Source organism: Hippoglossus hippoglossus, chromosome 5 (genome assembly GCF_009819705.1).
Source record: "Hippoglossus hippoglossus isolate fHipHip1 chromosome 5, fHipHip1.pri, whole genome shotgun sequence".
NCBI lineage: Eukaryota > Metazoa > Chordata > Actinopteri > Pleuronectiformes > Pleuronectidae > Hippoglossus > Hippoglossus hippoglossus.
This window is the reverse complement of record NC_047155.1, coordinates 9465900-9485275: the sequence shown is the minus strand read 5'-3', so window position 1 is coordinate 9485275 and position 19376 is coordinate 9465900. Positions and strand designations below refer to the sequence as shown.

Here is a 19376-nt window from a genome sequence, read left to right as displayed (position 1 = left end):
CTCTAATATTTTTCATAAGTTTCATAAATCATTCTCTAGGAAAATGTTGAAAATGTAAAAAAAAATGCCCTTTCTCTTAATGGTAAAAGACAGTACATGATCCAGACCTTTCCCTGGATCTGCACCAATATTCAAAAAGTTCTTTCTTGGCCTTTGCCCCATCCTTTACCAAGTTTCATGGAATTCCCCTCAGTAGTTTTTGTGTAATCCTGCTGACAGACAGACAGACAGGGTGAAAACATAACCTCGTGACCACATTGGTGGTAAATGTAAGATCCATTTGATTGCGCAGCACAAAGAAGCTTTATAATTCAGAGGAGACCGTGTAAAATTCTCAAAATATACAATTTATTCAAAATATGTTAATGCAACCATCAATATATTCCAGTAATTACAAAATCAGTAGTTTGTCTCTTCTTTATAATCTTATCCTTTACAGACAGTGATGCTCGCAGTCAAACACAAGCTTTGATCTATTTACCATGAGAACACAGGTTACGTTTTAACAGGTGAAAGTCCCTTTCTGGCTAAAACTGATCAGGGTGTAGTTCAAAAGGTACATTTCAGTTGGATGGAACTTCACTCCCCAGGAAGCAGATCTGAGATCAGCAGCTGGAGCAGATGTGAGCATTAGCTGACAACAAAACGATGTCACAGCCGAGGGGAGAATAACTAAATTCTGACAATTTGTTCTTCCTCAATTTGAGTTGTAAAACAAAGCCACTTCCTGTGACATTAAAAACTGACCTTTACAGAATATTTGCACAAAAGACTTCCACCTACCAGACACTGAATGACAAGGAGGAGACACTTGTATTGTATTGTGGGGACACGCTGGATATTAGACTGCTGGATACTGAGGAGGGGTCTACACAGTTTCATAGTTTTCCTCTAGACAACCAAATGTCTGTTAACACTGTTCATCCATGAGGGTAAGTTCTGTTCATGTAAACAGATAAGAGGGAAACAAATACAAACATATTTACAGACGTATCTCTATTCCGTACAAATATTTGACACTGTACTGCTCATGTTATGGGGATGAAGTTGTTGTAGGAATTCTGGGTAATCACATTTGAAGGGGTCGCTCATCTGAAACTACGACAACAGCCTTCCCCCCCTAAAGTTTTCAAAATACCATGGAAGACTCTTTGGCACTGACAGGAAGATGAGACGAGATTTTATTAGATGAAAGAATGAGTTCAACACTTAGGAAAAACTGCTTACTTGCTTTTTACGCTGATCAGGAGATCGGAAACATTTCTCATATTTCAGTGTTTAATATGAAGAAGGAGCCAGCAGCCTGTTAGCTTAGTATAAAGAGTGGGATTAGTCATCCTGGCTCTGTGGAATAAATTATACACAATTAATATTGTGTATGCAAACAGTTAAAACAGGATAATAATGTTTGTTTTAGGGTCTTAAAAAGTCAATAATCAGGAACTTTAGGCCTAAATAGTCTTAAATATGTTGGAACATTATGTACAAGGTCTAGCCGGATGTTTAGGTAGGTGTTAATTGTGTTAAACTTCATTTAAAGCGACTTCTGTCACAGTTTGAAATGTTTTTTCTGGTGGCCTGCATAGTTTGTAATGTCTCCACGTGTTGTAGTTCTATCTCAACAATTACGATATTAACACGCTGTAATAAAACTACAAAAAGACCAACGTAGAAATGATCACTGAACATCGCGTTTCGAGAGTTTTTCTAGATTTGGCAACTTCACCTCATCTTCAATTATAGATCAAAACTGTATTATAATGATGCTCACAAGCCCCAGGTGCAGCTCGGTCAGATATCAATCATATCTGTGGAAACATTGGTATGGGTGCCTTTTAAGACTCTCATGAATAAGAGTATGTTTGTATGTGTTTATGTATCTGTTTTCTTTTTTCTTTATGGTGTATGTCTTGCTATTGGGTCTAGAGCCTGTAATAAAGTTTATCTCTATAGGGAAGTTATAGGCCCTACATTTCATTCATGATGGTCCTAAAAGTCTTAAGTTTAACTTGGTGGAACCTGCAGAAACTCAGATTCCTCTGATGTGTATAGCAGAACGGTTTCCTGGCCTGTCTTCCTGGAGTCTGCTTTTTGCCAAGAAATCGTCTGGCATATAAACATATTGTTTCATGGACAGATTAAGTAACAAGATACGACTTGCTGATTAATGAGTTTTAAAGTGTTGGTGGGTGGATTTGTTTGGTTTAACAAAGCCAGGCTACATGTTTCCCCATGCAAAGTTAACCTGCTGCGCTGCTGCTACATCTCTGCCGTAAAAACCACATGGGCGTGAAATCCAAAGTCAAATAAGTTGTTTTCCCCAAGGCTGAAACTATTCTCGTCCTTGTTTTTGAGCTGTAAATTGTATATGTTGTGTTAAAGAAGACCTGACATAAGACATCGCTACAAACCAAATCCAAGAGTGGATTCATGTTGAAACAACTGAGTCCACGTGTATCCTCAGAACAAATCATACTATACTTACAGTAATTCTTTACATAGCATTTACAGATTCTGTTAATGAGACAAATACAGTGACTGGAAGAAGATAAAGCCACACAATGGCCACCAGGAGAAAATGAACAACAAAACAAAAACAAATAACACTGTTATTTGTAGTGACACAATTATGAATCTATCCCGGCAGGATGGAGTTATCGTGTTTTTAATAACATACATGTAGCAGACAGTTGTCTTCACTTCATCTGTTTGAGTTTCCACGTCAGAAGGTGCTTCGCTGGACGACTCTCCAGCTCCTCTCACTGTACATCGCATTCACACTCTCCACACACCAGCCACATAATAAATACACTCACTTTTAGGAACCTCTCTTTTTTTTTTTTTTTTACACTTTACATTAATTTCATAAATAAAGAAAATTACAGTCATTTTCAACCAGGTTTGCTTAAATAATCTGTACGTGTGAGGATGAGCTGTCAGTTTAGAGGACGGTGAGGTGACGTGTAGTTGACACAAAATAATGAACAGTTTCAAACGAGTGCAGAACGAGATTCTTTCCGGTTTTCTCTCGCTATAGAAGAACACTTCCTGAATATTTAACACTGTTTTATGGCATTCCTTCCCTTTACTTAATGCATTTCAACATGGGGGACACTTCAGAGGAGGCGTCTCATCTCCTTTTGCTACGTTTAGCTCTGTCCACCCTTATAATACGACCAATGGGACACTTGGAAATCGCCGGGGTTCCTGCACATCGTGAAAGTGACAAGAATGAGGCGTAAAAGCAGAACATTGTGGTTTGATGAAGGAAATTTGTTTAAATACAAGATAATCATCCATTTGTAGGCTACAAGAAAAAGCTCTCCTCCGTCTTCATCTGTGAGGATAGAACATGCAGTACCTTGAGATCGTCTCTACTCTTCTGATTTTAAAATTCATTGCCCGGTGAAAAGCTTAAAAAAAACCTGTCCACACTTTGATTCACTTTGAGAAACAGCATCCTGCGCTCTTTCTACCCAATGGTTGGTTGGCATGTCCTGTATGAAAAGGAATTTTAATCCAAGTGACGTCTGGAGGAAAAGTCTTTTCCTCTTCTATGCTACACATGAAAGGTTTCTCCAGTTGTAGCAGAAGTCACGTGACCGGGAGAAACCCTTTCTCTGACCTTCTTCAGGCGGCTCATGTTCTCTGGAAGAAGTTTCAAAGAAGTGGAGGAACAGGACGTTAAATGACAGGAACACTTTCACTTTCTTCCCTCCTTCCTTCAGCACATTCCTAACTTTCATCCTCTTTTTGCAAACACGTCACTTGGCGCAGACGCTACGACACACAGCAGCACGTCTGTGCCTTCGGCGGCTCTTCCTCCATTGGCTGTTTCAGTTTGAGGAGGGGCGGGTCGCCGCTGGCCGGCGTGTAGTAAACAGCGCTGCCATTGGAGGAGACCAGTGGCATGCGGGGGTCCTCGGAGTTGTTTTTGGCATCGGAGAAGGAGTCTGTGGAGCCGTTACCTAGGTGACCGTTAAACAAGGGGTGATTCAACAGTTTGGCCGCTGACCTCTGTTTCTTCAGCTCCGACAGAGTCTGAGCGCGCTCTTTTGGCAAAGCGTCCTCCTGGTTGGACTGGGAAGTGACGATCCCGCCGTTATCAGACGATGGTGTGTTGCCATTGGAGGGCGGCTGCGGCGGCACAGACGTTGTCGTGGAGATGAGGCCGTTCTGTTTGTTGCTGCCGTCTTTGAGGATGGTGGGCAGCTTGGGTTTGTCTGGCAGCTCCACAGCGACGACCGGTTTGACCTGCAGGGCATCAATAAGGATTACTTTAATTCCACTGTAAAGCTTCTCCTCTTTTAGAGAATTAAATACATGAAGGGAGAGGAGATCACATATCTCTTCCCAGCTGCCAACCTGTCAGGCTAAAAAAGAGATGGAAAGCCAATTAATTTGCTGCATTCCTTTCTTCAAATGGTTATTCAGGGAATCCCAGGAGTCCCACTGTGACATGACATTTACTTTTTTAGAGGATTTCACTGCAGACCTGCCTCAGGAAGTCTCTGACTCTACACGCCTATAATCTGCAGATTAGAGACATAAAGCTATAAATATAGAAATCTGTCTGTCATTCAGTTTTTCTTGACAACAGCTCAACCTGTCAACTTCAAACTTGACAAATGTGTTGCTGAGAAACTGAGGGAGAGCAGCGCTGAGTCAGGTTTGTTGGGATGAGAATGTCGTGGAAATTGAGGAACAGAGATTTTGACATTTCTTTTAAGCTGCAGTATTTTAAATTGATCTTTTGTTTGGGTCTTCCACTATCCAGGGGGTCTGTGGGCTCCAGATGTTTAAAAGTGTAACAAATGTTTAACTAGGTCACCTGATTCTAAAAACTATCAAAAAGAATATTTAAAAAAACGTACATGAACAACTTGGATATTCTCCTGACTAGACTCCTTCTCCTTCTCGTGGTCCTCCTCCCTCCCTCCCCTCCACACGATGGCCTCCGTCTCGTACTCTTTACGACATAAGTTGTGTCTGTCGGACAGGCTGGCTCGCCGAACCACTTTCCTGTAGACACGGGTGGAAATCACAGTGAGAAGAGAAGAAACATACCAGCAAATACAGAATGAATAATATTCTCTAAACTCAATTCAAATGTAATTAAACTCTTTTTAGTGTCTCACTAAATCCTTTAATGTGGATCTTTAATCACAAGGTTAAGAGGAGGCTGATCCGTTTATCCATCATGTCTCTTTCAAAACCGCACCAGCAGATGTCAGCACTTACCCACGGCTGCCTGCGCTGGATGTTCGCCTGCACAGTGAGGTCTTGTGTTTGAGCTGCGACTTCATGATGATGTCGTGTTTGTGTTTGAGATCCAGCAGGATGGCTCGGAACTCCTCGTCCTCACACAGGTCTTTAAGTGACACGGACAGAACAGTGTTATCAGCGCCTTTGTGTTTGACAGGATAACTGCTGTACTTAATTATGCTACTAGTGTCTAATATTATATACTTTCAAATATAATAGATTAATTCTGCAAAAAATGTAAAAACTGACATTGATAAATTCGATAATTCTTTGTTTTTTTCTCGTTTTCCCTTTAACAAGATCTAAATCAGCATCAATTGGGAAAATAACCCCTGATATTGATTAAACAAGATTGTAGCAAGATCCCGCTAAGATGAGACATTTGTTTTCATAACCCCCCACCAGGCATGTTGAGAGGGAGTGATGAGGTGTAAATATACCGATGGGGGTCTCCTCTAGAAAGGTCTTGGCATTGAGGCTGGCTCCGTGAGACACCAACAGCTCTGCCACATGCATCTGAAAGCACAGCAACAGTAGAGAATCACATCAATGGAGTGCTTGTGCTCATCAGTTTCCTGTTTCCTGTTGTGTTTACCTTACCTGACCCCAGCACGCTGCAGCATGGAGCGGCTGCCATCCGTCGGAGTCCCTCAGGTCCATGCGAGCGCCCCCCTCCAGCAGCAGCTCTGCAGCCTGAACGTAGCCATTAGCTGCTGTGATGTGGAGCTACGAGAGCAGAGGAGGAGCAATGATCACATTAGTCAATTTGCTCTGTGCGTAAAATACAATGTGAGGTTTCAAACTTCATGTTCCCCTCCAGTGAAATCAAGAATGTTAATTGTTAACATGTCCCCCTTGTGCCGTTTATATGATAAAATCCATATTTTGGGGGAAATAAGAAGTCGACACCAGGGCTGAGTATTTCCACCTCAACAGTCCAGTTAACAAATGTCTGTCTGAAAGAAGCAGAGTCTATATTGTTTATTTAGTGTGTAGATGTCATATATTAAGTCATTGCCACTGTAAACAGACACTGTGTGGCGTCTTTCTGTCGTTTTATTGGTGAGAAGTTCCGAGTTGACAGCCTGCCCTCAATTAGGCAAAGTCAAACTTGTTGCCATGGAAATACAGGAAAAAAATAATTGGATGAAACCTAAAATATCGAAAGATGTCACTTCACTGCCTGATTAATATTCGTGCAAAGTTTCTTGAAAAAAATTAATACGGTTTTCGAGTTTTACTCTGGAAATAAAACCTACTCTCAATTTGGAAATGTCATAATATTTGACAAGGAAATCAGGAGAAAAATTGTAATTTCATGACACCCCCAAAATATTAAAAAGGCTCCACTTCACAACCTGATTAACATAATTGTGAAGATGCATGAAAGAAATTCCACTTTTAGTCTCTTTAAAAAGAGGGACATCGGCCTGAAGAACTAACAACAAAAACTTGGTTTAATGTTTTAATCATAAGACATATTGATGTTTTATCTGTTTTAAAACCTATTTGTCTTTGTCTGTATTTTCTTCTGGGTCTTTTCTTTGTGCTTTTTCCTATCCTGTGAATCTGTGACACCTCCACACAGAGCAGGTGATCATTTCATCTGAGCCACTGATGAATCCAGAGGATTTCTCACACAGTCAGTAACTGTGTCAGTAACCTGAGACCTCACTCAACCTCAGGCTGGTGAGGACAGATATCATGTTATGGACACGAGTGGTCTGAAATAACAGTTGAACGATTTCTGTCCCTGAAGAGGACTGAGTCTCTGAATGTGAACATGATGCATTCTTCTGTATTATTATCATTTGTGTTACACATGAAACTGTTACTGAGGAGAGAGAGAGAGAAGAGCTCTCCGAAAATGACTTTATTGATCTTGCAGAAATTAGGATCCGATTGAGTAAAATCACAGTCTTGTGCTCTGCAGGGGTTCAGACACATGCGCTCGATATGAAACTGCTTCGTTTTGAACGACTCACTTAAATAAAAGCTTCTACAGAAGCAAGTAGAGAGAAAGAGGCAGAGAGAAATCAACAGAGAACAAATTCGTTCATGGCAAAAAAAACGCTAAAGACGCAAGATTTTACAAATTCAGATGTAAGTATTTTCAGTAAAAGCTGTGTATTTTACAAATGTTTCCAATGTTTAAAATCCACATTACACATATTTACAGCGAAGCATGCAGCAGACTAACAAAGCAGAATGTGAAAGGCTGAATCCACAGCACATCAGTTATTTTACTGGCTTCCTGATCCCTGAGCACCTGCCATGTTCAAGGGGATTAGTTTTACTATATATTTATCTGAGCTGCTACAATAATAAAAAATCTTGACGTTGAGTTTTATCAGCTGTGTGTGGTTCTACCCCTTGTTGTCTAGTGCTGAGGAAGACGGCTGCAGGACAGGGACATAGACTGACTTTAATTCTTTCTAATGGGAACATGAATATTGAGACATTTCCTGAAAACCAACAACGTCAACATCAGAGTGTCATCAGAGGAGATGTCAACGATCACCAAAGTCATTGTTGAGATATTTCTGTCTGAACCGCTCCACCATTCTCTCAAATAGCAAAAATCACAACTCTCGTAATGTCTGCAGCTTTTCTCTGTGTTGACAGTTGTTTCCTCGGAGCATTTCAGTTTCCTCACACAATATCACTGACAACCCAGCATGCAACCTGACTCCTGCCCTCAACATGCTGGGATGGGCTCTGTCTCATTCTTCTCTACTTTTTGCCCACAATGCTAAGACATGCAGGTGAACCGGAAACATTCAGAGGTGTGTGTGTGTGCGTGTGTGTGCGTGTGCGTGTGCGTGTGTTAGCCCTTAAGGCTCTGTACAGCTGCTGAGGATGTGCCCTGCATCTTGTTCAATACAAAGTTCTTCCAAGGTTGTGAACAGTATTTAGAAAATGTTCTGTCCTGCAAATATAGACATTCTTTTGTGTTTAAAAATACAGCATTTGTGACTGGAGTGTTCGTCCTCCAACCAGAAGGTTGGCGGTTTAATCCTCAGTCTTCCCCATCTGCATGCCGAAGTGTCCTTGGGCAAGATACTGAACCCCTAAATGGCCCCTCATAGATGTTGAATACAGTAACTGTTAGTCACTTTGGATAAAAGCATCTGCCAAATGAAATGTAATGTAATGAAAAGAAAATAGAAACAACTGCACAAACCACACCTACAAATAATATATTTAAAAAATCACTATGGAAAAAAAAAAGAAATGTGGTTTTATGTTTCCAGTTTAATTTTGCACCATGTGAAGCTTTTGGATTTTCCTGAAGCAAATTGTCAAATCAATTCTGCCAACCAAGAAGCATCTTTCCAAAATGTGTTTGTCTACATGAAATAAATGCATTTGTTTTTCATTTAACTTTAGAGCGAGGGTTTGGTGAGTGCAGTGTTTATTTTTGTCAGATTTTCAATAACGTGTGTTTGTCTTCCTCACGAGTTACGTTGTCACTCGTGTCCGTCTGTGTGTTTTTTGCAGGATGACGTAAAAACTACTGGACAAATTTCCATGGGAGGATTTGTTATGGGTCAGGGAAGAACTCGTTAAATCTGGATGTGGATCTTGATCAGGGGGTGGATCCGGGATTTTGTTTCTATTTTTTACTTCCTTTAATATTGCACTTTTGTACATTTTCAACGTTCTCTCGAGGAATAATTCATGGATCTTGATTAGAAGAACATTTCGGGAAGTGATATCTATGAGTGTGTGACATTTGGTGCAGCTTTGTTGGGGCTTGGCGGAGTGTGTGCTCTACTGAGTGCCATTCTAGTTTTGTATTTGCCGTCTCTTCAATAGTTTAATAATTTATCAGCTCGACAAACTAAACTTTCCTTCTACATGAATATTCTGCTTCTCCTCTCAGATTTTGAACGACCCGCCCAGATTAGAGCGATTGTTCCCGCACATTAAAATAAGGACACAACGTGTCTGCCGCTGGAAAACAAAAGATTAACCTTGCGTAACTTCCTACCAGTCGCTGGTCTCTTCCTCTGGGTCTGTGCCGGCGATTTTAATAAAGCATGCTCCAGTTTGCTTCATCATGCTCGAATGAAGATTAACAGGACACAGAACGCAGGGGGACAAGCAGCTCAATCAGACAATCTGTGGTAAGACTTTAAAGATTAACAGGGTTATTTTGGGCTACTACTATGTAATGTCCCCTGGCTATTTTCACCCAGCGATCTGTCACTGTGTTACCGTTAGCGACGCTAAATCCCTGATACACATTATAGACTTCATTAAGGCATCTGGTATCACACGCTCCACTCCGCTCCTGCATGTCTAAACAAAACCCATTTAGTGATCACTGTGTTAGACGCACCTCCCCACTAATAGACACCTGACTTGTTTCCACACAGAGGAATGTGCCAGTGAGTCACTTTATACCTTCTCCTCTCTCAGGCATTTGACACAGCCTTTAAAAATGAAAGGAATGTGTTAGATTAGCTCATGTTTAATGACCTTACTTCACAGTTAATCACGTACTGGATGGCGAGTTGGATGGAAAGGCCCCAAGGATGAAGTGACGCATATTTCAAGTCTTAAGTTTCCTCGATATTCATCAGGTCGGACCTCGAAATGTATTCTTTCGTAAAGTAAATACTTTTAATACATGTCTGATATATTTCTCTTGTGTTGTTCTTCCATATAACCCAGTAGAGGTGTATAGAAATGATTCCAAGGGACATACATGAATATTTTCTATCTTGTCGAGGATCCTTGGCTGAGAGGAAAAGATTGGGATCCTCTGCTTTAATTAGTATTAATTATTTACACAGTCCATGTCAAACTAAATGATTTAGAACTGTTTGTTTTATTCACCTGTAAACCCACAGTAACTGTTTATTCGATCTAGATTCATCTCACCGCTTTTCTGCTGGGAATGCAAATAGACCAGCTTCACTATATTTTTATATTTATTTGTTAATTCCTAAAATGACCGTGTTTGAAGCCTTTTATCTTTCATTTCCAATTGAATCATTTCTTATCAGTAGAATTTGAATTTGTGCTCGTTTGTTCGGCCCCTGAGAGGATTGTGTTTCACTTCAAACAGCCGCGATCGCCTCACTCACTCCACTGATATGAACACAAAGTCATTTTCTAATCTGCTCTTGCATCAGTTTATTCAAGTTCCATGGTGAAATTGAGTTTTTATGATTCTTGCTCACTCCTTATAGTTTTATTGTAAATATTTATTATCACAGGTTTACTCTGAATGCATTTGTAAATGATGGCTGCTGGTGTTCAGAGTTTATGAGCAGATCAGTTTTATACCAGCGGAGCATTTTGAAGTCAAACAGCTGATTTGCCTTCCAGAAGATTATAATGAGTTTCTAAACGCCTGATTAACTTTAAAGCCTGATGAGTCAGTGTTGCAGAGCACATCATATTTAAAAGGTGAATCCATAATAAAGATGCTCCTCTTAAAATTTACAGAGCATTTCTTTTTCTCCTCTCAGTGCAGAACTGTGACCATCAGAGAAGAGTGATGTGTCTCTGCGGCACTTTCCCAGAAACCACCACACCACCTGTAGCAGCTCACTTTCTTTCAGAGGTGTAATCTTCTGGTTTGGAGGAAACTCGGACAGAGTCAAGGCCGTTTCTCTGAGCTATTTGAGCGTCTGACAAGCAGCTCTGATGGAGAACACTGTTCGATGTCTGGCTTTAAACTGCACAGTCAAAACCACTTTCATTTCTTCTCAAGTGCACAAGCAGCCGCAGTGTTGTCCAAAAACCTGGACCTTTTTAACCACTCAACAGAGCTGCCCAAAACTCTGAGTGGCTTTGACAGAGAGTGTCTCACCAGTGTGGCTCCCTGAGAGTCCTGCTGGTTGACCTCCTCTCCCACTCGCACCAGCTCCTGAATGTCTCCCAGCATCCTCCTCTCGGTTGACGCCCGTGTCTCGTTGATCATCTCCTGGGTGATGCCTGTCAGTCGAACACACAGGAATAAGAGTGTTAGTCACTGCTGGAGGGGACAGTTACTGATCTGAGGTACGTGGAGGGTTGAGCAGGACCTCAGACATGACAGAGCAGGGACAAAACACAAGACATGATGTACATAATACTAACTTAGTGAATGTTGGACAGAGAAAGTTTCATTTTCTGGATTTTAAGATACACTGGAAGCTGACACTGCTTTTTCTTGTGTGGCATCAATCTAGAAAAGAAACAACGTGGGCCAAAGGTTTTCAAAGCATTCGGAATAAAGTAGAAATAAAATAATGTTAGTGGTAAGAAGGTTGTCTGTGATAAACTGGCAACCTGTCCAAGGTGTACCCCGCCTCTCACCCAATGTCTGCTGGGATAGGTTCCAGAGGAACAGCAGTATAGATAATGGATGGATACTGGATGGGCTATTTTGTCTTAGTTGCAACAGTATTTTACTAACGTGGGCCTCTTCCATCTTTTGGCAAACTTTTATGGTGTTAAATCTCAGGTGATTCTGTCTCAACTGCTATAAAAATGTCTCCTGTAATCCATCGCTCTGCTGCCAGGTCGGACTCAGTGCTGTGATTAACACACTACGGTGAAAACCTCCACCTTCCATGGCTCAGCAGAAATGTACCGAACAGTTCAGCAAATGTAAAGAAACGCAGGATTAACAATAATGAAAAGAGTCTGTCAGTCAGAACTGTTAGAAGGAGGAATTAGATCTATGAGTTTTATAACTACGCTAAATTAGTTTTAATGTTGTGGGTGTAAATATAAATCCTTTGTTAAAAAATCGAAACAAACCATTTTGCTTTATTTCTCAGCTGGAAAAGGTTAACGGCCCTTCAAATTAGAGCGGCTGGAGTAGAACAGGGGAAAGTGTCCCTCGTAGTTTCCTGCATCTCTGCAAATGTCTTGTTCGGCCTCATTAACTGCCCAAACACTTACAGCTATTCAATTTAACATAAGCAGATAAAAGACTGGACAGAATCTTGTCATTGTGCTTGTTTAAATTAGTTTTAAACCAATCGGTCACACAAGATCTGTAGACGGATAAATGAGATCATGTTGCCCACGGTGACGTGTGTTAATGTGTTATTCAAAACTAGATAATGAACCTCATTTCAATACAGATATTAATCTGAGTGACCAGAAAAAGAGCAAAGCAGATTTCCCTTTGAAAAGCTGAAAATCAGAAAGTACTTCACAGTTTTGCAAATAACCTAAAATTGTGATTATTAAAATTGTTGTCGAATAATTTTCTACTAATCAATAAGTAATTTCAGCTCTGAATCAAAACTTTTAATTTGTCTTATCACACTAACGCTCCCCACCATTATTGTTTGAATACAACATCCACCCAACCATTAAACCCTGGACCATTACAGGCCCAACACACAGTGACAAACAACCACCTCACTCCCATCAGGCTGTGGGAGGAGGCCAGAGCAGCCGGGGAAAACTTCTGCAAACACAGGGAGACGATACAAACTCGTAGAAAGGTCCTGTCCAAAATGGGATTCAAACCTTTTTCGCGGTGAGGCAACAGTGCAAACCACTCCTCCACCATGCCGCCCTGAATATAGCACAGAGAATATGCAGCCAGTTGATCTGACTCTTGTACTTTCTCAACTTTCTTTCACCAGTTCTATTCCAGGTGGATATTTTCCCCTCATCACTGCAGCTAATCAAGGATGAACGGGGCTCTACAGGGGAGGATCAAGGAAGAGGCAGATCAGTCGATGCCGCATATCAAGTAGTGTGTGTGTGTGTGTGTGTGTGTGTGTGTGTGTGTGTGTGTGTGTGTGTGAAGGAAAGAGAGAAAGAGAGAGAACATGTGCTCATCCCTGGTGTGTGTCTGTGGAGAGAACTCTTATCCAGCAGTACAGTGCTGGGAACATTACGGGAGCAATTAGCAGCGCCGCTCTCTCTTTGATCAGCTTAATAATCATTCTTCTCACCTACTGTAGCGCTATCTGCATTCTGCGGCTCCACAGATCCTATTGTAAACCCGGAGCCTCATTTTCCAGCGTCTGCTCCCTACGTCTCTCTCTCACTCTCTGTGTGTAGGTTTCCAATATTGCCTCTCATCCAGGATGATTGTTTTTCATGTGTCCCATTTACAATGAAAATTAAAATCATTAACCCTGTACTTGTTTACAACACACTGCGTTTCCCAACAGAGATTTCCTGACCTTTAGTTGTCCTCAACTGAGCACTCATCACTCTCCAGCGCCACCTTGCTTCACTCACACGTCTCCCTGCTGTTTGTCATGAGGCAGCTCCCACTGTGGGATTTGACGAAGGAAAGTTCCAGTAGTTTTCAACTTTCTCTTATATAACTTGTGTGTGCACACTAAAGAGACAGTAAACCACAGCCTCACACACACTCACTAGGTCATTTGGGTCCAATTCCAATGAAATTATTAAAGTGTAGGAGGCTTGTTTCCTTAGATGTTAGAGCCCAGTTGCCAAACTAATATAAGTAAAATATTACTGATACTGGTCATATTGGTCATTATGTATATATATAAAACAAATTGTTTCCTAGATGTTGTAACTGAGGCTTGATATTTTACAGTTTAATCACAAACTTAATTATTAATTACTATAAATAAAAAAAGTGTCGTGGTCCAAACTGCTCAACTCTTCCTTTTAAACCCTCCATAATTTAGCAGCCAACCTTGGCATTGGTTCTGTAATGCTTCTCTAAACACAAAACCTCTGCTACTACAGATTTTAATGCCTTGTTGCCAACTGAGTGTTCACACACACACAAAAAAACCTAAGAGCCTATGTTAAAAAGTCTGAATATAATAAATCCGTCCGTCACCATGACTCTTTATCTCAGTGTTGGATTCTATCACAAACACATCAGAACCAGCGCGAGTTTCCGCTCCTTCCTCACTGAACGGACGTGTATTTATGTGCATGTCAGCGCCGATCTCCTCGAACTGTCTCTCAGTCGTGTCACTCAGACAAACTGTGCCGACTGCGGCTGTTTACAGTGACACAGCAGGAATATACAGTCGAGCAATTTGCATCCCGTCAGGAGAGAGAGAGCACTTTGAATATCTCAGGTGTCAATCCTGTAACTGTGCGAGACACTGAGGTCACCACCCTGCTGACATCTCCCTCAGCAGTCTGTTCCTGGAGAAGCTTCAAAGAAGAAGCTGTACATTGTATATGACAAATGAGAAAAGTGTTTGTGACTCAAAGATAATTGTTTGATATTCACCTTCAGCTAAATCCTTCTACTAAACAGCAATCATCCCATCATGTCTAATTCTACCAGGGCACAGCAGCTCAGACTAAAGTGATGTTCTAACACTATAAAACCGATAACACCAAAATAAAAGGAACTGGATTAAAGTGTGTTTATCTGATCACACCAGAAAAAATAACACTTAAATAATCCTAACAGCTTAAGTCTGTTAACACAAAGATTGCATTTGTACAACAAGTATCTTTTACCTCCCTCCAATGAGCCAATCGTCTGCTTTATAGCAGCTCAACAGGAACATAACAGGCCAATCATGTTGCTGCCTTTGTGCACAGTTGAGATTCGAAAATAGTTTAAACAGATCAGACATAACTCTGTGTTTACAAAACTGTTTATGTTTGATCAATTGGATACGGAGGCTTGAGTCGACCTGCAGTGGTTGCAGGTTCAATTCCGACCCGGCCTTAAAATATCTGAGGTAAGTGTACCTATGGTTTTTATTGGTTTACTGTAACATGAATTAGCATGGTTAGCATTTTCCACAGTGCTGTGTTGGAGTTGTTTAAGTAGAGAAAAGAACATTTTTAAACTTTTTGGGTGCAAAGTCACCAAATGATTCAAAATGTTTTCATCATATTTGACTGGTGATGGTGTACAAGCACTTGTTATGTCCCACTGACTATTGAAAGTGAAGTGATGGCTCACTCCCCATTCATTTAGATAGAAGTCCTGGTTTAATTAATCCTGAAATAACTGTCCAGGAGCGTTGCCAATATGGCTGCAGAATGATGACACCTGCCTGTATGGACTCTGATTGTACCTTTGTCCATATCATACTTACTGGGACTAATAAGCTCTACAGTGCAATACAGTACTGGCACTATATTGAAGACATTAGATACAGCAGTCTGTTCTAACGGCATAATTACCTTCATGGGGAAGCAGTGTTCTGTCTTTTACTCTGTCTGATCTGCAGACTAATCAGTTCCCAAAAGATTCTGTCAACTGTGTGTGTAGTTCTGCTTCTCTTCAAACACTCAAACTCTACCTCTGTTGGCCATGGACGTCTCGATGATGTCCAGGGTTGGGTCGTCTTCACACAGATCGTACGGCATGTTCCCGTCAGAGTTGACCGCCAGCAGATCTGCACCGCTGCGGAAAACAAGCAAGTAAATGATTAATAATAATAATTTAATAAATGTACAGTATCCATGAGTATAGGAGGGAAAGTTGTTTCATATATGATACTGAACACATAATCATCTGAGATGCAGGGACACCCAAAAAGGGGGAAAGTAATTGACAGACTAAATCTAATTTCGTGAGGTTTTCAGATAGAAAGGCCTGTTTATGTCAGCAGTGTGTTCATCCATCATAGTAAAATAGACAGGCTGTGTTTTATATTCTCATCGGTCCTGACAGCCAAAAACTGCTGAAAACCGCTGATCTATAACGCAGGAGTCCTGGAGAGGAACGACAAAATATATCTGAGCGTGCACTTACTGATGATGCTTATTAAATTCCCTTAGTCCAGAACAAGTTAATCTGCATCATTCAGCTGTTTTTGAAATCTTTCATCACTTCACTGTGGATAATGAGTCCAAGTGATATGATGAGTGGTATGACAACTTCTGCGTTTCAACAGATGGCAGCAGTGTGTCTGTATGTGTGTGTGTGTGTATTGTTTCCTGTTCCTGCACATAGACTCTGATTTCTGCATGTCCACAGGCAGCAGACACAATAAGAGGTGTGTTCACATACAGCATCTTAATTTGTATGATCTGTTCGTGCCTCTTTGAGTGTCTCACCATTACAACAGATAAAACGTGAACATTGTGTGAGATCACATTTGTACTGATTGCACATGTGCAGGTGGGTCGTATATAAAGAGGACCCCGGCTCTGGAAAACCTCAGTCAGTGTTATTGAATCTCGAATTACATTTGCATAGCAGGGACGACTAATAACAACCATTTGTAAATCATTACGTCCCCTGTGGCTGAGAGATAATTCAATATTATTGTTCATTAACTTTTCCTGGAATCGCATCACGATGACATGATCATCTCTTGTTATTGTTGTACTGAACTCAGTTTAAATTGATGATCCTGAGCAAACTGTAATTACAATTTGACCAAATGAGTGACTGAAGCACATAAAAATGCTGTCGTACGAACGGTATTTAAAAACTGGATGAATATGCCTTCATATTGTTATAACCACATCTTCCAGCCTTCATTTAACATTTCACACAGGTGGGAAAAAATGGAGAATGATGCCATTTCCCTTTAAATGACTACTGCTTTTAATGTGTGCATTTCCTTTACTGCATCACCTGTTGTTTTTGTGCCAGAATAACCTTCTAGCTCCCGCAGCTCAATAATGAAAGATTTTTACCTCCACCGAGGAGGTTATGTTTTCACCCCTGTACGTTTTTTGGTATTTTGGTCTGATGGTTTGTGAGCATGATGACACAAACAACAACTGAATGGATTTCCACAAAACTTAGTGGAAGTATGAGTCAGGAAAGAACCCAACACATTTTGGGGATTTCTTTTCAATTTCTTTTTCATTGCAAATTGAAAGTAGAAGTTTTTTCGACATTTTCATCGATTTCTCAGAAAATATTTCATGGATCTCGATGAAAATGGAACTGATATCTATGAGTGTGTGGAATGTAGTGCAGCTTGATTGAATTTAAGGGGACCGTTGGCATTGGCAGAGATATGTGCTCTACTCTAGTTTTAGCTCTGTGTGTGTGAGAGTGCGTGTACAGCATTTTCTGTTTTCTCACTCTTAACCTTGGATTGATTGACACAAGTCTCACTGATCTTTACTTGCAAACCTTTCCCAGATGATCGATGGCTGGAATAATCAATCAATGGCCTGCTGAACTGAATCAGACAGATCCTGGTGCATGTCATTGTGTTATTAATTTAGTTATTCATTAAAAACGTGGGCTTTGCTGAAAGACGTAGCACCGCTGCTCTTTCTCCCTGAGGCCTAATTAGCCAGATATTACATTTCATAAAAATGAAAGAAGCTCTCATGATGGAGGGCGGAGTGGTTCAGTATCTCAGGCAGTCTGGTGTAGTAGTGCATCTGCATGACTCACTGTGAAATGAGAATCCTGACCAGTCCTGCGTGGCCACAGGTGGCAGCAGCGTGCAGAGGCGTCCACAGCTCGTTGTCCTGAGCGTTGACGCCGGCTCCTCGGTCCAACAGGATCTTCACCATCTCCTCGTAGTTGTCTATACAACACTGTGAAGAGACAGAGGACATGGGAGGAGGGGGGAGGGAGGAGGGGGAGAGGAGACATTTTTTTATTTTTTGATAATGTGATAGTTCCAACCAAAGCAGCTTATCTAAAACTCTTCTTTGTTCCTGCCGCCTGCAGTTGAGGAGCCCACTTGTTTTTTTAGGTTTGTGACATCACATTTTCCAGACAGACATTTGTTTACTGCAGTGTTAGGGCAGGATCAGAGGAATGCATCAGTGGGGAACCTTCAACTCTCACTCACTTCCAATTCTTCTTCCATTGAAACATTCGCGTGGATTCACTTGGAATTCAACTTTGATGAACTTTAACCAGCGACATTCTCCTTCATTTGCTAATATGTGACTGTACTTTTAATGTGGAAGTACGCAGCCGTGGCGCTGAATGCTTATTTCACCTAAAATATGTAATATGTAAAATATGATTTTCAGAACCTTAGACAGACATAAACAAAAATAGTGAGGAAATGGCTGAAATATAGACAGAAAAAGACAGATGGACACAAAGGGGCCAGGATAGGAACAAAAAAGAAAAGCCTGATATAACACTGCAGGACGTGTGTGTGTGTGTGTGTGTGTGTGTGTGTGTGTGTGTGTGTGTGTGTGTGTGTGTGTGTGTGTGTGTGTGTGTGTGTGTGTGTGTGTGTGTGTGTGTGTGTGTGTGTGTGTGTGTGTGTGTGTGTGTGCTGTTTTTAAACTTGATCTCTGGTGCAAACAGATTTTCTCTTGTTTGAAGGAAAACGAAATGCTGTGTGAAAAAGAGCTTTTAGTCTGATGTAGCATATAAAATTCATACAGTGAGTAATCAGCTGCTCTGCACTGATGCCACACGCCTCAGCACCTTAATCATTGCAAGAAAAGAATGAGAAGAGACTCATTTGTCACCAACAGCACCGACGAACGAGAAGTCCATAAAGCGTATCGCCCCAAAGTCCTTTCACAGCATATTGCAGCGAACAAAACTGAGAACACATTAGGCCAATTTGGACACAGTCAGTGTGACATCTCAGACATTGTGTGGGTTGTTCCCTGGATCCAAAACAAAATCACACCCATCCACAGAGACAGAGAAACAAAGACACAGAGGGACAGAAAGTATTTTCCTCGTTAAACTGGGTGTGATTACAGGGTGGGTAGGAAGTGGAATTTTCCATAAAAACCATCCTCCAATCAAACTGCTGTCAGCGGCAGCAGCAGTTTTCTCCATGAGAGCTAATTGGTGCGAGTGTGTCAGCACCACACGGCTAAACAAAGACAAACGACAGAATAGACGAGAGAGAGAGAGAAACAACATAGAGGGAGGAAGAGAGACTGAAAGACGCGGATATGGGGCTAGAGAATGAGATTATGCAGTCACAGTAGGAGGGTCAGACATAATCAGAAAACTGAAAGTGTGAGAGGGGAAGCTCAGCACGACCACACGTTAGTATTTGTGCCGGTAAAAGCTGTTGATTTGAATCGGTCTCATGTTATCAAACCTCTCATCACAGCAGTTCATAGTATGGAGACAAAGAGTCAACGTCATATAGGAAATGTGTTTTTTAGAAACAGAAGTTTTCCCAAAGAAAATATTTAAATTTGAGAGGAGTCACCGAGCCGTTATTTCTCTTGACTCTCCCTCTCTGATGTCTGTCATGATGAAATGTCAAAAGTAG

At 41.1% G+C, this 19376-nt stretch overlaps 1 protein-coding gene and 1 long non-coding RNA gene across 4 annotated transcripts in view; one reads left to right on the top strand and one right to left on the bottom strand.

The window, feature by feature from the left end:
• The first annotated feature begins 598 nt into the window (after window positions 1-598).
• Window positions 599-1185, top strand: LOC117761609. The gene is made up of 2 exons (XR_004613856.1): window positions 599-813; window positions 846-1185. It is a non-coding gene; the product is annotated as an uncharacterized LOC117761609 (long non-coding RNA).
• A 1663-nt stretch (window positions 1186-2848) lies between these two features.
• Window positions 2849-19376, bottom strand: part of ppp1r16b (protein phosphatase 1, regulatory subunit 16B) — a 70727-nt gene continuing 54199 nt past the window's right edge. For all 3 annotated transcript variants that reach the window (XM_034585643.1, XM_034585645.1, XM_034585644.1), the window contains exons 4-11: window positions 17561-17706; window positions 15495-15598; window positions 11093-11217; window positions 5866-5991; window positions 5706-5781; window positions 5242-5371; window positions 4875-5022; window positions 2849-4254 (exon numbers count right to left, since the gene is read on the bottom strand). In XM_034585643.1, the coding sequence (XP_034441534.1) occupies window positions 3781-4254; window positions 4875-5022; window positions 5242-5371; window positions 5706-5781; window positions 5866-5991; window positions 11093-11217; window positions 15495-15598; window positions 17561-17706 (1329 nt within the window). In that variant the 3' untranslated portion in view covers window positions 2849-3780. The remainder of the gene's footprint in view (window positions 4255-4874; window positions 5023-5241; window positions 5372-5705; window positions 5782-5865; window positions 5992-11092; window positions 11218-15494; window positions 15599-17560; window positions 17707-19376) is intronic.